The sequence below is a fragment of the Scyliorhinus torazame genome, chromosome 9, assembly GCF_047496885.1.
Source record: "Scyliorhinus torazame isolate Kashiwa2021f chromosome 9, sScyTor2.1, whole genome shotgun sequence".
Lineage (NCBI taxonomy): Eukaryota > Metazoa > Chordata > Chondrichthyes > Carcharhiniformes > Scyliorhinidae > Scyliorhinus > Scyliorhinus torazame.
Window position 1 is genome coordinate 243,436,149 of NC_092715.1, and position 17,515 is coordinate 243,453,663.

Below are 17,515 nucleotides of genomic sequence, written 5' to 3' on the forward strand. Positions count from 1 at the left end.
ATAACCAGAATTTATTAACCTGCCTTGAACAAGAATGTTTCATTTTGGAACCGTTTCACTGTTATGTGTCAAGGTTGATATTCGATTAATAATTTTATTATTTATACATATTTGCATGTTTCAGGGACTTCATTTCTTAACTTGTATATTTCAGTTATCACTCAGAGACGAATATTGTCCGGTACATGAAGAGATTAGAAAATAAAGATATTTCCCTAGTTCACAGCATGATTCCGCTGGTGGGTGACTTATTTTCAATTTTATTCCCGCTTCATTATATCACCGCTTTAGAGACTTCAGAGGTTGCACATCACACTTTTTGTTTCCTCTATTTGAACTAGGGGTCTTGCACAATGAAGCTGAACAGTTCCTCGGAGCTCACTGTAAGTGCGCCTTATTCCTCATTATCATTCCCACGACAATGTTGACTATCTGTATTTCCTGAAGTTGAACACAATGTGAGCTTCTTGTTTAATCAGCGCGATGCAAGTCCTGCCCATTCAGGAGGGCAGAACCAGCTGGTACAAATTTGCTTTCACAATAGTGAGCATTCACAAGTGTACTTGTGGTGCAAAGACTTGCTGATCTCGGAACTTGGCTCCACAGGTGCTGAATGGCCACCTCAGCTTCCACAATGTCAGGCACACTGCCTGGATTGTGCATGTCTGTCGTGTTGGTAAAGACCAGAAAATCTGACTGCAGCAGTTAGACTTGAAACAAGTTTCACGCAACACTTGTTTTAAGCCCCGATGGCGAGATCGGTTTACCTTGGAACAACCGGCACCAGCTGCGCACAGCCCTTCTTGCCCCCGTATAGGTGCAGATAATGAATCAATCAGATGTCTATAACTTTGATTTTTCACTGGCTGTCTCCCACAGTCCCTGGGGAACGTCCATTGTAGATCCATGGTAAAATGGTAAAATCAAACAGTAGTTTCCAAGCATTGGAGCTTGAGCCCCACCCCAACCTAGCCTTTCTTGGATGAACGTGTCCTAAGGCACATAAAACCTAATGGCGGAGAATATAGACATGAAATATAGACATCTTCATCTGTTTTCTTGTTAGCATGCAACCACTTAATTAAATGGGTTACTGACTATGTAAGTCACTGGCCTGTGTTTTGAAAGTTGTACTGAAATGCGTACGGTATGGTTTTATGATAGATTTGTTAATGAATGTTGTGTTTTTCTCTTTGTCTCTGCTCCCAACACTTTGTTTGCAGCCCATCACTTGGCTGGAATTTGGAAATGTCCATCCTTTTGTACCTCTGGATCAGGCTCAAGGATACCAGCAGTTATTCCATGAACTGGAACGGGATTTGTGTGAAATAACCGGATATGACAAAATCTCTTTCCAGCCAAATAGGTAGACTTTCAGCTTTTTAATATTCTGCCTTTAATTAAGATGCCGGCTGTTTGCTGTGGTCCCAGTAAATTAGTCCCATAATTAATGTAATCCCTTGAATGCAGCAACTGCTATTCCAGATAATTCCTGTTATCCTGCTTATCAGAGATTTCTTTACTGCTCCATTTTTACGAAAGTCTAGTTACTGGTTGAAATGATGGGCTGACTAAATGCCAGCGGGCAGGAAAGTCAGGGCGACCCGCCTCGATTACAGCCAGGAACCCAACCCGCTTCTGGGGCCCATCGGATAATTAACTGGGTTCCCATCCATGTAAGGGCAGAGATCCAAACCTCCAAGAGATGCCAGGCAATCGGAGGGCTGGCAGAGTGGTGGCCACTGCTGGGACTGCAACCGGCCAGGGGCAGCAAGAGTTGGCCCCAGAACCCAGGAAAGTGGGATCGGACTCACTGGCACCAGTCAGCCAGGTCCTGGAAAGGAGTGGGGGGGGAGAGGGGGCTATGGTCACTGGTGAGGGCAGGGATTGTATTTCTGTGATGGGATCTTACTGTCCAGCAGGGTCCATCCTGAACTGCAGGTTGCCAGGTAAGGAGGATAACCCCTCGCCCCCCCAATCTCCATCTCCATACCCGCAAGAGGCTGCCAGAATTTACTCAGCAGTCCCTCCTCCTGGTTGATTCATTGATTGTATTTATTGTCACATGTACCGAAGTACAGTGAAAAGTATTTTTCTGCGGCCAAGGGAATGTACAGAATACATACATAGTAGATAAAATAATAATCAACAGAGTACATTGACAAATGGTACATCAACATAATAGTGATTGGTTACAGTGCGGAACAAGGGCTAAACAAGAGCAGCATAGGGCATCATGAATAGTGTTCTTACAGGGAACAGATCAGTCCGAGGGGGAGTCGTTGAGGAGTCTAGTAGCTGTGGGGAAGAAGCTGTTCCAATGTCTGGATGTGCAGGTCTTCAGACTTCGGTATCTTCTGCCTGGGAAGGGATTGCTAAATGGCTGCTTAATGGCCTCTGGGCGGGGGGGGGGCAACATCCTTGTGTCCCCAGCCCCTAACTCTATCAGTTAGGGGGCAGTACGGTAGCATTGTGGATAGCACAATTGCTTCACAGCTCCAAGGTTCCAGGTTCGATTCCGGCTTGGGTCACTGTCTGTGCGGAGTCTGCACATCCTCCCCGTGTGTGCGTGGGTTTTCTCCGGGTGCTCCGGTTTCCTCCCACAGTCCAAAGATGTGCAGGTTAGGTGGATTGTCCATCCTAAATTGCCCTTAGTGTCCAAAATTGCCCTTAGTGTTGGGTGGGGTTACTGGGTTATGGGGATAGGGTGGAGGTGTGGATCTTGGGTAGGGTGCTCTTTCCAAGAGCCGGTGCAGACTCGATGGGCTGAATGGCCTCCTTCGGCACTGTAAATTCTATGAAATCTATCATACAGAGTTGTGAAAGTGACGATCACTCCATTCCCTGTCTGTCTTCCTTATCAATTCTATGCCCCCCCCCCCACATACACACCCAGCCTCGCTACCCACACTCACGAGCCAGATTAAATTCTGCGCATTTGTAGCTAATCAGATTTGTTGATCTCTATTGCAAAAGAGAAGCAAAATGAGATGAAAATCTAAACCCTTTAGATGCTATGGGGTGCGATTTAATGGGAAAACGGATTCCCGTTTTGGGCGCGTTTAGTGAGGTATTTTCCAGTGCTTTCAGCGTCAAGAATGACCCGCTATTAACAGAATTCTGCATCTTTTTGGGGCCTCAGCGAGGATCACCCCACTGAGGCCGCACTTAGACTCATTTCCTGCACTGACGGGCTCAGGTCGCCAGTGCAGGAAGAGATCATGCGCTTTTTAAAAATGCCGCCCTGATCTCTTGACCCCTCCCATCGCAGCCTTCAGAAACTCACCCACCATGCCCCAACTTACCAATTAGGGGTCCTCGAGCCCCCCCCCTCACCCACACCTCCGGACAGGGCACTCCCGGGCCTAATCCCTGGCACAGATAACCTGGGACATGGGCACCTTGGCACTGACACTTTGGCAGTGCACATGCCAGCTTGGCAGTGACTTCTGGGCACCCTGGCAATTCCACAGTGGCACTGCCAGGGTGACATCAGGAGTGCCACCCTGCCAAGAGCCCGACCACCAGGGTGCCTCCGATCGCCTGGGAGACAGCCCGTCTGGTCCACGTTTGTGCAAACCAGTGATAAACGGCGCCACAGCGGGGTCTCCGAGGCGAGGCTGTTCGATCCCGTGCCTTGGGTAACTCCAGCATAGATATATTCAAGTGAGACTGACTATTCACTTGAATATGTAAATCTGGATTCCGCCCATTGAGGGTGAGATCCATATTGCGACGCCCCATGAGATCTCGTTAGATCTCGTGAGGCGTAAGGAGCATCGTAAATCTCACGAGGAGCCTTGTCCGGTCACCGGGACGGGCTTGACGAGGCCAGTAGATTGCTGCCTGGATCTTTGGACTCTGAATGACAGTTTATTGCTCGTTTACATTTGCTTGGGCTCACTTAATTTTCACAACAAATAATATAGTATCATGAACCTCATGCGAACAAAGAACAAGAACAAAGAAAAGTACAGCACAGGAACAGCCCCTTCAGCCCGCCAAGCCTGTGCCGACCATGCTGCCCGTCTAAACTAAAATCTTCTACACTTCCGGGGTCCGTATCCCTCTATTCCCTCCTATTCATGTATTTGTCAAGATGCCCCTTAAATGTCACCATCATCCCTGCTTCCACCACCTCCTCCGGCAGCGAGTTCCAGGCACCCACTACCCTCTGTGTAAAAAACTTGCCTCGTACATCTACTCTAAACCTTGCCCCTCTCACCTTAAACCTACGCCCCCTAGTAATTGACCCCTCTACCCCGGGGAAAAGCCTCTGACTATCCACTCTGTCTATGCCCCTCATAATTTTGTAGACCTCTATCAGGTCGCCCCTCAACCTCCGTCGTTCCAGTGAGAACAAACCGAGTTTATTCAACCGCTCCTCATAGCTAATGCCCTCCATACCAGGCAACATCCTGGTAAATCTTATCTGCACCCTCTCTAAAGCCTCCACATCCTTCTGATAGTGTGGCGACCAGAATTGAACACTATACTCCAAGAGTGGCCTAACTAAGATTCTATACAGCTGCAACATGACTTGCCAATTCTTATACTCAATGCCCCGGCCAATGAAGGCAAGCATGCCGTATGCCTTCTTGACTACCTTCTCCACCTGTGTTGCCCCTTTCAGTGACCTATGGACCTGTACACCTAGATCTCCCTGACTTTCAATACTCTTGAGGGTTCTACCAATCACTGTATATTCCCTACCTGCTTAGACCTTCCAAAATGCATTACCTCTCATTTGTCCGGATTAAACTCCATCTGCCATCTCTCCGTCCAAGTCTCCAAACGATCTAAATCCTGCTGTAGCCTCTGACAGTCCTCATCGCTATCCGCAATTCCACCAACCTTTGTGTCGTCTGCAAACTTACTAATCAGACCAGTTACATTTTCCTCCAAATCATTTATATATACTACGAACAGCAAAGGTCCCAGCACTAATCCCTGCGGAACACTACTAATCACAGCCTTCCAATTAGAAAAGCACCCTCCCATTGCTACTCTCTGCCTTCTATGACCTAGCCAGTTCTGTATCCACCTTGCCAGCTCACCCCTGATCCCGTGTGACTTCACCTTTTGTACCAGTCTACCATGAGGGACCTTGTCAAAGGCCTTACTGAAGTCCATATAGACAACATCCACTGCCCTACTTGCATCAATCATCTTTGTGACCTCTTCGAAAAATTCTATCAAGGTAGTGACACGACCTCCCCTTCACAAAACCATGCTGCCTCTCACTAATACGTCCATTTGCTTCCAAATGGGAGTAGATCCTGTCTCGAAGAATTCTCTCCAGTAATTTCCCTACCACTGACGTAAGGCTCACAGGCCTGTAGTTCCCTGGATTATCCTTGCTACCCTTCTTAAACAAAGTAACAACATTGGCTATTCTACAGTCCTCTGGGACATCACCTGAAGACAGTGAGGATCCAAAGATTTCTGTCAAGGCCTCAGCAATTTCCTCTCTAGCCTCCTTCAGTATTCTGGGGTAGATCCCATCCGGCCCTGGGGACTTATCTACCTTAATATTTTTCAAGACGCCCAACACCTCGTCTTTTTGGATCTCAATGTGACCAAGGCTATGTACACACCCTTCTCCAGACTCAACATCCACCAATTCCTTCTCTTTGGTGAATACTGATGCAAAGTATTCATTTAGTACCTCACCCATTTCCTCTGGCTCCACACATAGATTCCCTTGCCTATCCTTCAGTGGGCCAACCCTTTCCCTGGCTTTTTATGTATGTGTAAAAAGCCTTGGGATTTTCCTTAACCCTATTTGCCAATGACGTTTCGTGACCTCTTCTAGCCCTCCTGACTCTTTGCTTCAGTTCCTTCCTACTTTCCTTATATTACACACAGGCTTCGTCTGTTCCCAGCCTTCTAGCCCTGACAAATACCTCCTTTTTCTTTTTGACGAGGCCTACAATATCTCTCGTTATCCAAGGTACCCGAAATTTGCTGTATTTATCCTTCTTCCGCACAGGAACATGCCGGTCCTGAATTCCTTTCAACTGATATTTGAAAGCCTCCCACATGTCAGATGTTGATTTACCCTCAAACATCCTCCCCAATCTAGGTTCTTCAGTTCCCGCCTAATATTGTTTTAATTAGCCTTCCCCCAATTTAGCACATTCACCCTAGGACCACTCTTATCCTTGTCCACCAGCACTTTAAAACTTACTGAATTGTGGTCACTGTTCCCGAAATTCTCCCCGACTGAAACTTCTACCACCTGGCCGGGCTCATTCCCCAATACCAGGTCCAGTCCAGCCCCTTCCCTAGTTGGACTGTCTACATATTGTTTTAAGGAGCCCTCCTGGATGCTCCTTACAAACTCTGCCCCGTCCAGGCCCCTAGCACTAAGTGAGTCCCAGTCAATAGGGGAAGTTGAAGTCTCCCATCACAACAATCCTGTTGTTTTTAATCGTTTCCAACATCTGTCTACCTATCTGCTCCTCTATCTCCCGCTGGCTGTTGGGAGGCCTGTAGTAAACCCCCAACATTGTGACTGCACCCTTCTTATTCCTGATCTCTACCCATATATGCCCACTGAGGTGTCCTCCCGTAGTACAGCTGTGATATTCTCCCTAACCAGTAGCGCAACTCCGCCACCCCTTTAACATCCCCCTCTATCCCGCCTGAAACATCTAAATCCTGGAACATTTAGCTGCCAATCCTGTCCTTCCCTCAACCAGGTCTCTGTAATGGCAAGAACATCATAGTTCCAAGTACTAATCTAAGCTCTAAGTTCATCTGCCTTACCCGTAATACTTCTTGCATTAAAACCACTTGCATTTATATAGTGTCTTTAACAGTAAAACCTCAAAACGATTCACAAGAGCATTATCAAACAAATGAGGTTAATGTGGTCGCCTGTGCCGATAGGTCAACAAGGATGAGGAGGGAAAGTTTACCGTTGTCATAGTCACCAGGTGCCATTTGGGACCTTGATAAAATTTGGTTCGTTTCTGTGACAGGGGCGACATCTCAAATGGAGGGATTCAATCATATGCCTGGGTCTTTGCTCCTGGGTCAGGTGTGTAGAGTCGGAACATTTCCCAGGTCCATGAACCCAACCTGGGAGAAAGAGACCCAGAAGTTGGAATTTCCATTCCAGAGGTGCTAGCTGGATTAAAACTCGGACCCCCCTTGCCCCCAGGAACATGTGCGGAGACTGCTAGGTGTGGAGACGGGCTGGCTGGAAGGCCTGTCTGTGTGCTCCAGCACTGTCGGAAAGATTGAAAAAAGCAATAAAACAAAAATAAATCCCTCCCGCTCTCAACGCCATGCCTCAGCCTTGCCACTTCATGCCCCGTACCCATAGCAAATAATTTGTTTTAACATTCCAGACAATTTTTTCCCCCAAAGGACAGGTCTTTACCGTGCGCAGCATGGTAGCACAAGTGGATAGCACTGGTTTCACAGCGCCTGGGCCCCAGGTTCGATTCCCCGCTGTGTCACTGTCTGTACGGAGTCTGCACATTCTCCCCGTGTCTGCGTGGGTTTCCTCCCACTGTCCAAAGAAGTGCAGGTTAGGTGGATTGGCCGTGCTAAATTGCCCTTAGTGACCAAAAAAGGTTAGGAGGGGTTATTAGGTTACGGGGATAGGGTGGAGGTGAGGGCGTAAGTGGATCGGTGTAGACTCGATGGGCCGAATGACCTCCTTCTGCTCTGTATGTTCTATGTCTTTTAAATGCCTTTAGAGCGAGCCCCTTTTGTCAGTTGCTTTTGACAGGGCCACTTGACAGTTTTGACAGGTCCTCTTGACAATCTTGACAGATGCTTTTTGACAGTTCTGACAGCTCCTTTTGACAGATACGTCTGACATTTGTGACGGTTGATTTGACATGTCTGTTGATTGTTCCAATGAGCTTGACTATAATGGTTTTATGCACTTTATACACACATTCATGCCTACTTTTAAAAATTGCAAAGATCACCTGACATACCCCAACTGGCACCTAACCTCCTCCTAAAGTGTCCTGGGAATAGGTCCAAAAGGGCACCCTGGCTATATAAACAGATCTATCAAGTTCAGACCTACACTTTCCCGGTCTAATCTGCACACTTCGGCTGTCACACTCCTGACCTACCAAAGTCCCACTTCAATGAGGATGGCTGCTGACTTTAATGGCCAGCTGCCTCCAGTCAACGTCAACACGGTTCCCAGCCCGCCTCCATAAAATAATGAAGTGTCCCGTTCAAGTTTCTAGGCTCATCTGCTTTTTGGCAAAAAAATCGATGTCCCGAGAAAGATGTGCCCAGCTTTGGGAGGTGATAGCTCACTCAAGGACCTTGGAGAGGAAGGAGTATTGCAAATGAGGCTGTAGTTTGCAATGGCATTGGGGGTGGTCACGGGTTCGCTTTTCAGGGAGAGAATTGAAGGAGAGAGGGGCAGAATCTGAAGAGAGAGAACAATTACCAATGTCATCTGAGGTGGGAACCTCGAAGGCAAGATGAGTGGTCAGCAGCTCAGTGCAAAAAGCATTGAGGAAGCAGGAGGTGGGTCTCTGAACAAGATGAGCTCAGGCGTTGCTTGAGGGAGATGGGAGAGAAACTTGGGAAAGTTGCAAGTTCGGGGCTAGTGCAATGGGGAATCTTAAAATTCAGGGTTGACGCAGTGGGTGAGGGAGAGGGGAGGAAGTCAGCTGATCTCAATCTTAGTGACAAAAAGGACTAGGAAAAACTGCTTTAGGCCACGGGAATGTCATTACCCAAATCAGAAATTCAGACTGGTGATGTATTTGGCCTTTCATTTTCACTTGAACCAATGTCTCCACACATCTTCTCTACTGAGTAGTACGACAATCCGTATGCTTCACCCAATGACTGTGTCTTGTGTATTTAGCGTATGTCCTATGTTTTTTCATGTATGGAACAATCTGCCTGGACTGGACGCAGAACAATACTTTTCACGGTACTTTGGTACAGGTGACAATAAATCAAATCCAAATCCACCTCCGTAGGTGCTGACTCAGTATAGCTCCATATGCAATACAAGCTCAATGTTACATCACCTAGGTTAATCATTGCCCTGTACAATCCTAGAGAGCGAACAGCATTGTCTATTATGTTCCAGGAAAGGTTGTATTCAAGCCTGATTCTCGCTAAATGTTCTGACGGCTGTTCTTGTATTGTGTATGTAATAAAACTATTATAATCTGTCTACTGACCTGTACTTTAGACAGCCGTTATTCACAACAGATGCACTCTGATTTTGCTTAATTAGAAAGGAACATGATGAGTTAGCACAATAACAATATCATACGCATAATCAAGGTAACTGGATATGATAAGAAAATAATCCAGCAACAGTTTATATGTGGTACCAAGAAAAGTTATGTACTTTGGAATTTATAATACATCTGACTAGAAGTGCAGGAATAAAAGGTTCAGCTCTTTTAATTTTTAACCAATGATTTCTCTGACCTCCAGGTAGCTGCTTAGGATTTTAGGGCTTAGCTGAAACATTTCTTCCATTTAAAAAACAAATTAAATTTCTTTGTAGTATTTCAGATACTGGCACCCCGTTTGTTGCATTGATGAGCGGGAAAACGGTTTTCACTTTTTCGCGTAATGAGATAGATAGACTTTATATTGTGGTCATCAATGAGCTGTTGGACCATCTCGTTATTGGAAATATTAAGAGGTTTTTTTAAAAAGAATTTGAAATATTATTGAGCACCAGCAAGATATCAAACAGCGCTTTGAATCACCTCGGCAATCAGAATCAGCAATTAATGTCAGTCACCTGAAAAATAAAGGTTGTACATAGCACAGTGGTTAGCATTGTTGCTTCCCAGCGCCAGGGTCCCAGGTTCGATTCCCAGCTTGGGTCACTGTCTGTGCGGAGCCTGCACGTTCTCCCCATGTCTGCGTGGATTCCCTCCGGGTGCTCCGGTTTCCTCCCACAAGTCCCGAAAAATGTGCTGTTAGGTCATTTGGACATTCTGAATTCTCCCTCCATGTAGACGAACGGGCGACGGAGTGTGACGACTAGGGGCTTTTCACGGTAACTTCATTGCAGTGTTAATGTAAGCCTGCTTGTGACAATAAAGATTATTCATAGAATTTACAATGCAGAAGGAGCCCATTAGGCCCACCAAGTCTGCACTGGCCCTTGGAAAGAGTACCCTACCCAAGCCCACACCTCCACCCTAACCCAGTAACCCCACCCAAACGTTTTGAACACTAAGGGCAATTTAGAATGGCCAATCCACTTAACCTGCACATTTCTGGATTATTAAATCAATAAATCAACAAGTATGCGAAAGGGATGAAACTTCAAGATTCATGGGGTGAAAAGATGCAGCATGGATCTCCTTATCCTTCTTGTGAAAATTAACCAAGCTCTTGAGATAGCTGCAGAAGTCCTGGGGATCAGGAGGAAAGAGCAATAATTCCCACCAGTGCCGGCTGTATGACAATATGTATATTGTATAGTAAATGAACGGTTAACAATTTGATGTGAATGCTTCCAACCACTAGATGGTGATCAAGAGCACACACGTGAATCACCACCTTGATTTTGGGAGTAGGTGATTAGGCGGGATAGCGGGTAGTCGTGTTTTCAGAAGATGTGTAGATAGAATAATAATTCTTAGTAAATAGGTTTGAATCTAGTTTAGTTGTACTGTGAACAAATAAGCTTAGTTTACAACATAGCTTGATGTTCTTTGTGAGACACTTCAAAGCCATCATCATCATCCACAAAGCAAAGAACATCACAGGCCGGAGCTGCTGGTATGTGGATGTGAGTGACTGGACTCACACAGCCAGGTGACCTGCCAGCACTCATTGCCGGGTCTCAGACGGAAAAAGCACGTGCTAATGGGGCGAGCTGATAAGGGAGCAGTCGGCGCTGTGGAACTGAGTCGCAAGAGCGAATCGGTGCCTCCATGAGCCGAGAGGAGGCGATTGTTGAGAAGAGGAAAGGAAGTATAGAGGGGAAGAAGCTTTCTCTTCCCCTCACATTAGGCCCCCAATGATAGTAGATGTCCTTGTCGAGGAAAGGCCAAATGCTTATCTGAACTGAGGTTTTATTCGTGTGGTGGGAGCTGCTGTTCAGCGCACCACCAGTTGAAATGAATATTATTCTATCTACACATCTTCTGAAAACACGACTACCCGCTATCCCGCCTAATCACCTACTCCCAAAATCAAGGTGGTGATTCACGTGTGTGCTCTTGATCACCATCTAGTGGAGGGATACAAGATAGCCAGGATGGAACTGAAGAAAGGGATTAGGAGAGCTAAGAGGGGGCATGAACAATCTTTGGCGGGTAGGATCAAGGAAAACCCCAAGGCCTTTTTCACATATGTGAGAAATATGAGAATGACCAGAGCGAGGGTAGGTCCGATCAAGGACAGTAGCGGGAGATTGTGTATTGAGTCTGAAGAGATAGGAGAGGTCTTGAACGAGTACTTTTCTTCTGTATTTACAAATGAGAGGGGCGATATTGTTGGAGAGGACAGTGTGAAACAGATTGGTAAGCTCGAGGAAATACTTGTTAGGAAGGAAGATGTGTTGGGCATTTTGAAAAACTTGAGGATAGACAAGTCCCCCGGGCCTGACGGGATATATCCAAGGATTCTATGGGAAGCAAGAGATGAAATTGCAGAGCCGTTGGCAATGATCTTTTCGTCCTCACTGTCAACAGGGGTGGTACCAGGGGATTGGAGAGTGGCGAATGTCGTGCCCCTGTTCAAAAAAGGGACTAGGGATAACCCTGGGAATTACAGGCCAGTTAGTCTTACTTCGGTGGTAGGCAAAGTAATGGAAAGGGTACTGAAGGATAGGATTTCTGAGCATCTGGAAAGACACTGCTTGATTAGGGATAGTCAGCACGGATTTGTGAGGGGTAGGTCTTGCCTTACAAATCTTATTGAATTCTTTGAGGAGGTGACCAAGCATGTGGATGAAGGTAAAGCAGTGGATGTAGTGTACATGGATTTTAGTAAGGCATTTGATAAAGTTCCCCATGGTAGGCTTATGCAGAAAGTAAGGAGGCATGGGATAGTGGGAAATTTGGCCAGTTGGATAACGAACTGGCTAACCGATAGAAGTCAGAGAGTGGTGGTGGATGGCAAATATTCAGCCTGGATCCCAGTTACCAGTGGCGTACCGCAGGGATCAGTTCTGGGTCCTCTGCTGTTTGTGATTTTCATTAATGACTTGGATGAGGGAGTTGAAGGGTGGGTCAGTAAATTTGCAGACGATACGAAGATTGGTGGAGTTGTGGGTAGTAAGGAGGGCTGTTGTCGGCTGCAAAGAGACATAGATAGAGCTGGGCTGAGAAGTGGCAGATGGAGTTTAACCCTGAAAAGTGTGAGGTTGTCCATTTTGGAAGGACAAATATGAATGCGGAATACAGGGTTAACGGTAGAGTTCTTGGCAATGTGGAGGAGCAGAGAGATCTTGGGGTCTATGTTCATACATCTTTGAAAGTTGCCACTCAAGTGGATAGAGCTGTGAAGAAGGCCTATGGTGTGCTCGCGTTCATTAACAGAGGGATTGAATTTAAGAGCCGTGAGGTGATGATGCAGCTGTACAAAACTTTGGTAAGGCCACATTTGGAGTACTGTGTACAGTTCTGGTCGCCTCATTTTAGGAGGGATGTGGAAGCTTTGGAAAAGGTGCAAAGAAGATTTACCAGGATGTTGCCTGGAATGGAGAGTAGGTCTTACGAGGAAAGGTTGAGGGTGCTAGGCCTTTTCTCATTAGAACGGAGAAGGATGAGGGGCGACTTGATAGAGGTTTATAAGATGATCAGGGGAATAGATAGAGTAGACAGTCAGAGACTTTTCCCCCGGGTGGAACAAACCATTACAAGGGGACATAAATTTAAGGTGGAAGATATAGGAGGGATATCAGAGGTAGGTTCTTTACCCAGAGAGTAGTGGGGGCATGGAATGCACTGCCTGTGGAAGTAGTTGAGTCGGAAACATTAGGGACCTTCAAGCAGCTATTGGATAGGTACATGGATTACGGTTAAATGATATAGTGTAGATTTATTTGTTCTCAAGGGCAGCACCGTAGCATTGTGGATAGCACAATTGCTTCACAGCTCCAGGGTCCCAGGTTCGATTCCGGCTTGGGTCACTGACTGTGCGGAGTCTGCACGTCCTCCCCGTGTCTGCGTGGGTTTCCTCCGGGTGCTCCGGTTTCCTCCCACAATCCAAAGATGTGCGGGTTAGGTGAATTGGCCAATGATAAATTGCCCTTAATGTCCAAATTGCCCTTGGTGTTGGGCGAAGGTGTTGAGTTTGGGTAGGGTGCTCTTTCCAAGAGCCGGTGCAGACTCAAAGGGCCGAATGGCCTCCTTCTGCACTGTAAATTCAATGATAATCTATGATTAATCTAGGACAAAGGTTCGGCACAACATCGTGGGCCGAAGGGCCTGTTCTGTGCTGTATTTTCTATGTTCTATGAAATCAGCTCTCCCCTATTCCTCTTAATCATTCAGTACATGAAATACCAATTCAGCATTTTTATCAGCCACCCCTTGTGAAACAACAAGCACCAGTATCTTACAGCTGTGTACATTCAGTATCCCCATTTTCCTCATGTAGCACTTTTACTGCACTCTGGGTAAGTGTTTGTACAGCTTATCTTTACAAAACTATGACTTGTGACATGTTGGAAAGCTGCTAAAACGTGCTTTCGTCATATAGTGTAAAATATATTTTGTTTCCGTTTGGCATGTGGAAAGGTTTGGCAACAATGCCACTTAACTATTGTCACTGGTTCAATATTGCACTAGGCAAAAGTATCGAGAAGCTTGAGGCGGCAGTAACAAATTGGTTAGTCAATAATGTCACAACGCAGAATTATTCTCTGCAGTTCAAACCCATCTTTGGTCTTGTTTTGGATGTGTAAACAGTTGCCAGAATGTTTCCCTGTTGTCCTTGTGCTCTGAGGCTGAGCACATACGAATTTCTTAACTAGGCTATCTGTTCCTTCTCGAATTCCTCCTCCAGAAGATAATTACAAAGTAGAGACACTTAAGTGATTATTGCTAGGTGATCCTGCTTTTAAGATAATGGCTACAGTGGCATGCGATTACCTGTAGGCCAGTGTTTGACTGGTTCTAGGAAATACTCACTGCCTCTGTGATTCTGTCACCTGTCCTGTTATTGATCAGAAAACATTCTTACGTTTTCTAATCCAGTGCAGTCATTAAACTTCTGACTTTGTGGAAGGGTCTTTGGAGCTTGGTTCATTCAGCCGTACGCCTTCCACATGCTCTGCACCCTTCACTGACTTCTTAGGGCGGCATGGTGACACAGTGGTTAACACTGCTGCCTCACAACACCAGGGACCCGGGTTCAACTCCCACTTTGGGTGACGGTGTGGAATTTGAACGTTCTCCCCGTCTGTGCGTGGGTTTCCTCCGGGTGCTCCGATTTCCTCCCACAGTCCAAAGGTGTGCAGGTTAGGTGGATTGGCCAGGCTAAAATTGCCCCTTAGTGTCCAAAAAGGTTGGGTGGGGACAGGGCGGGAGCCTGGGTGGGGTTGTCCCTTCGGAGAGTCGGTGCAGGCTCGATGGGCCGAATGGCCTCCTTCTACACTGTAGGGATTCTTGGGTTGCTGGTCACCTGCTGACAGGAACAACACCTTTGGCCCGCCAGCATTGTTTAAATTAGTTGCAGCGAGGATTTATGGTGGGATCAACCTCCTCTGACTTCGGCAGCCATGGGTGCTGCTCTGCCATATTTGAATATTTGTTGGGTCGGGCGCCGGGTAAACCCACAGTATTCCAACCAGGCCCCAGATTTAAGAAGTAGATATTACCCTCCAGGAAAGGGAATCTCTTCATTTATGATTGAGGAAATTCTTCAGGAAAAAAGGTGTTTATAAAACAGCAATGGTCAGTGGTTCCCACATCATCTCTGCTTTCCATTACTTACATGCATTTCCTTTGATTTTTCTATTGTAGTGGTGCCCAGGGTGAATATGCTGGATTGGCAGCAATCAAGGCATACTTAAATTCAAAAGGAGAGCACCAGAGAACTGTAAGTAACTTAACAGATAACATTTGTAATCCTTCCTTAAAACATGATGTGCTTGACTGTGCATTCAGTAGCCAATTGATATTTTGATGTGAATGATTTGAAAATGGCAGAAATGGATGTACTTGTTGGGGTCTTTATCCCCGCCCTTTACTGTTGCCAGAAGAAGATGTCATATCAACAGTTTGAGCATTTATTAATATTGCCAACAGTCACATCAAGGCTATGATGGCACGGCCCAGACAAAGCCCAGTCTGCCGCGATTTTGCCCCCGCAATTGCAAATGGGCGATGTGGGCACAAAACCCCGCGAGAGTCAGAAAGCGAGAATCTCGGCGGCGAGATCTCGTTTTCAGATTTTCCCCCACCCCTCGCCAGTGATGAAACAAGCTTACCACCCAGAATAGCCAGGAACTACATTTAAATTAGTTACAATACCATTAAGAGCATCCCCGCCATATCAAGACACCCCCCCCCCCTCCCTTCCCCCCCAACATAAGGAATTCCACGTAGGCGCGGTTTACAACACGTTTTTAAACACAGGATCCAATTCTCCCCATGTCTGCGTGGGTCTCACGCCCACAACCCAAAGGTGTGTAGGGTAGGTGAATTGGCCCACTAACTAGCTCCTTAATTGGAGAAAAATAAAGGGTGGAACCAGGCACCCGCTGGGGGCACACAGGTAAGTATAGGTGGGGAGAGGGACATGATTGGGCGGTACTCCAGCATAGCACTGCCCCCTCGGGGCTTGATGGGGGGGGGGGGGGAACGGGGGACGGGGCGGTTGGTACGGTGTTGCCCATGTATGTGAGGGGCTTTCTTATCGGAATGCCGTTTTCAAAGCGTGCCCCAGTCTTGGGATTCCCGGCGTTGTTGGCTTTTTCTGGAATATTAAAACGTACTCAGGAATTCGGACGATGGCATCGAAAGATCCGACAAAATAAAGTGGTTGGATTAGTTATCACAAGTGGAAAATTTTGAGCCTGAGGAATCATGTTCTGGGAGTGCTGCCATGTAAAACAGAGTTGACCCAGGAACCTTTGTGCTATCGGCTGACATTTGTCAAATCAACAGTGGAGTTGTGACAATATGACCGGTCCTACAACCCAGATTGCCTAAAAACTCAGTCTGATTCCCACTCCTGATCGATACCCAACTAGGAAATGCGGAGACAGGGTGCGGCAGGATTTATTTTGACTGATGGTCCTATAGTTGAATAACCCGAGGATATTCATACACCTGGGATTTCCACTTGGGCAATTTGCCTGACTGTGCTCCACGAACTCATGCCAACACTGAGTCACTTCAATCGGTAGAAGAGGATGGGGTAGGCGGGGAGGGGAGATAGATGTGAGTCCTTGGTCTTGACATTGCTGTAGGAGAGGAGACTGCATTAAGTTTTTGCTGATGATAACTATAATTGAAACAGTAATGCTGCTTGCATTTATTCGCAGATCAAGGTGTGAGAAAGCATTTTCGCGTAAGAATTACTTTTTCATTTATGGCGTTTTGCAAGTTAAAAGCAGGGTGAGGCCACCATAACCAAGATTGACAATAGTGAAAGAGATGACAAGATAAGTTAGGAGGTGAGGGATTAATAATGAAAGCTGTGGTTTGAAAAGTGTAAGAGGGGCAAAAGGCTAAAAGAGTTCTCAGGTCTGTAGGCTGTGGCTGAATTAGGCTGTCTGCAACCTTGATGTCGTATTTGGCCCTGAGATGAGCTACTGAACACCTATCTGTGCCCTAATGAAGACCGGCAGTATCTACCGCCATAACATATGCCAATTCCATCCCCGTCATCACTGATCTGCTGCCGAAACCCTCATTCATGACTTAGTTACCTCTATGCTCGACGATTTCAACACACTCCTGTCTGGCCTTCCACATTCTCCCCTCCGTAAACTTGAGGTCACCCAAAGCTCTGCTGCTCTTCTGGCACCAACTCCTGGTCAGCTGCCACTGCTGTGCTGTCTGAATTGCATCGTGTCCCGCTTACGCAATACCTGAACTTCAAAAGGATCATTGTTTCCAAAACCTCCAACCCACCCGCACCCTCACTATCTCAAATCTCCTCCAGCCCCAGAATACCTCGTGAGACATCTGAGCTAATGTAAATCTGGTCTCTTGAGCATCTACGATTATAACTGCGCCACCATTGGTGGTCATGCCTTCAGTTGCCCGGGCCTTAAGGTCTGGGATACCCTCCCTTTAAGACGCTCCTTAAAATCTATCCATAGGACCAAGCTTTTGATTATCGGCCCTATTATGTCCCTATGGGACTCGCTGCCACATTTTGCTTCAATAACTTCCCTGTGAAGTGTGTTGGGGGCGTTTTATCATGTTCAAATCACACTGTAAATACAAGTGTCGTTTTGCATAGGTTTGTGCTAAGTTTTGATTTCCTAGCATTGAGATAGTGGGCAAATTGGACCTAGATAAAAGAAGGGAGTAATTATTTGAGGAACAATGGCCTTTCATGGTTATAAAATAGGTAA

At 46.5% G+C, this 17,515-nt stretch overlaps 1 protein-coding gene across 2 annotated transcripts in view; it reads left to right on the forward strand.

The window, feature by feature from the left end:
• gldc (glycine dehydrogenase (decarboxylating)) overlaps positions 1-17,515 on the forward strand; it is a 219,717-nt gene that overhangs the window by 139,509 nt on the left and 62,693 nt on the right. For both annotated transcript variants that reach the window (XM_072517219.1, XM_072517220.1), the window contains 4 exons: positions 155-239; positions 342-383; positions 1,224-1,366; positions 14,949-15,024. In XM_072517219.1, the coding sequence (XP_072373320.1) occupies positions 155-239; positions 342-383; positions 1,224-1,366; positions 14,949-15,024 (346 nt within the window). The remainder of the gene's footprint in view (positions 1-154; positions 240-341; positions 384-1,223; positions 1,367-14,948; positions 15,025-17,515) is intronic.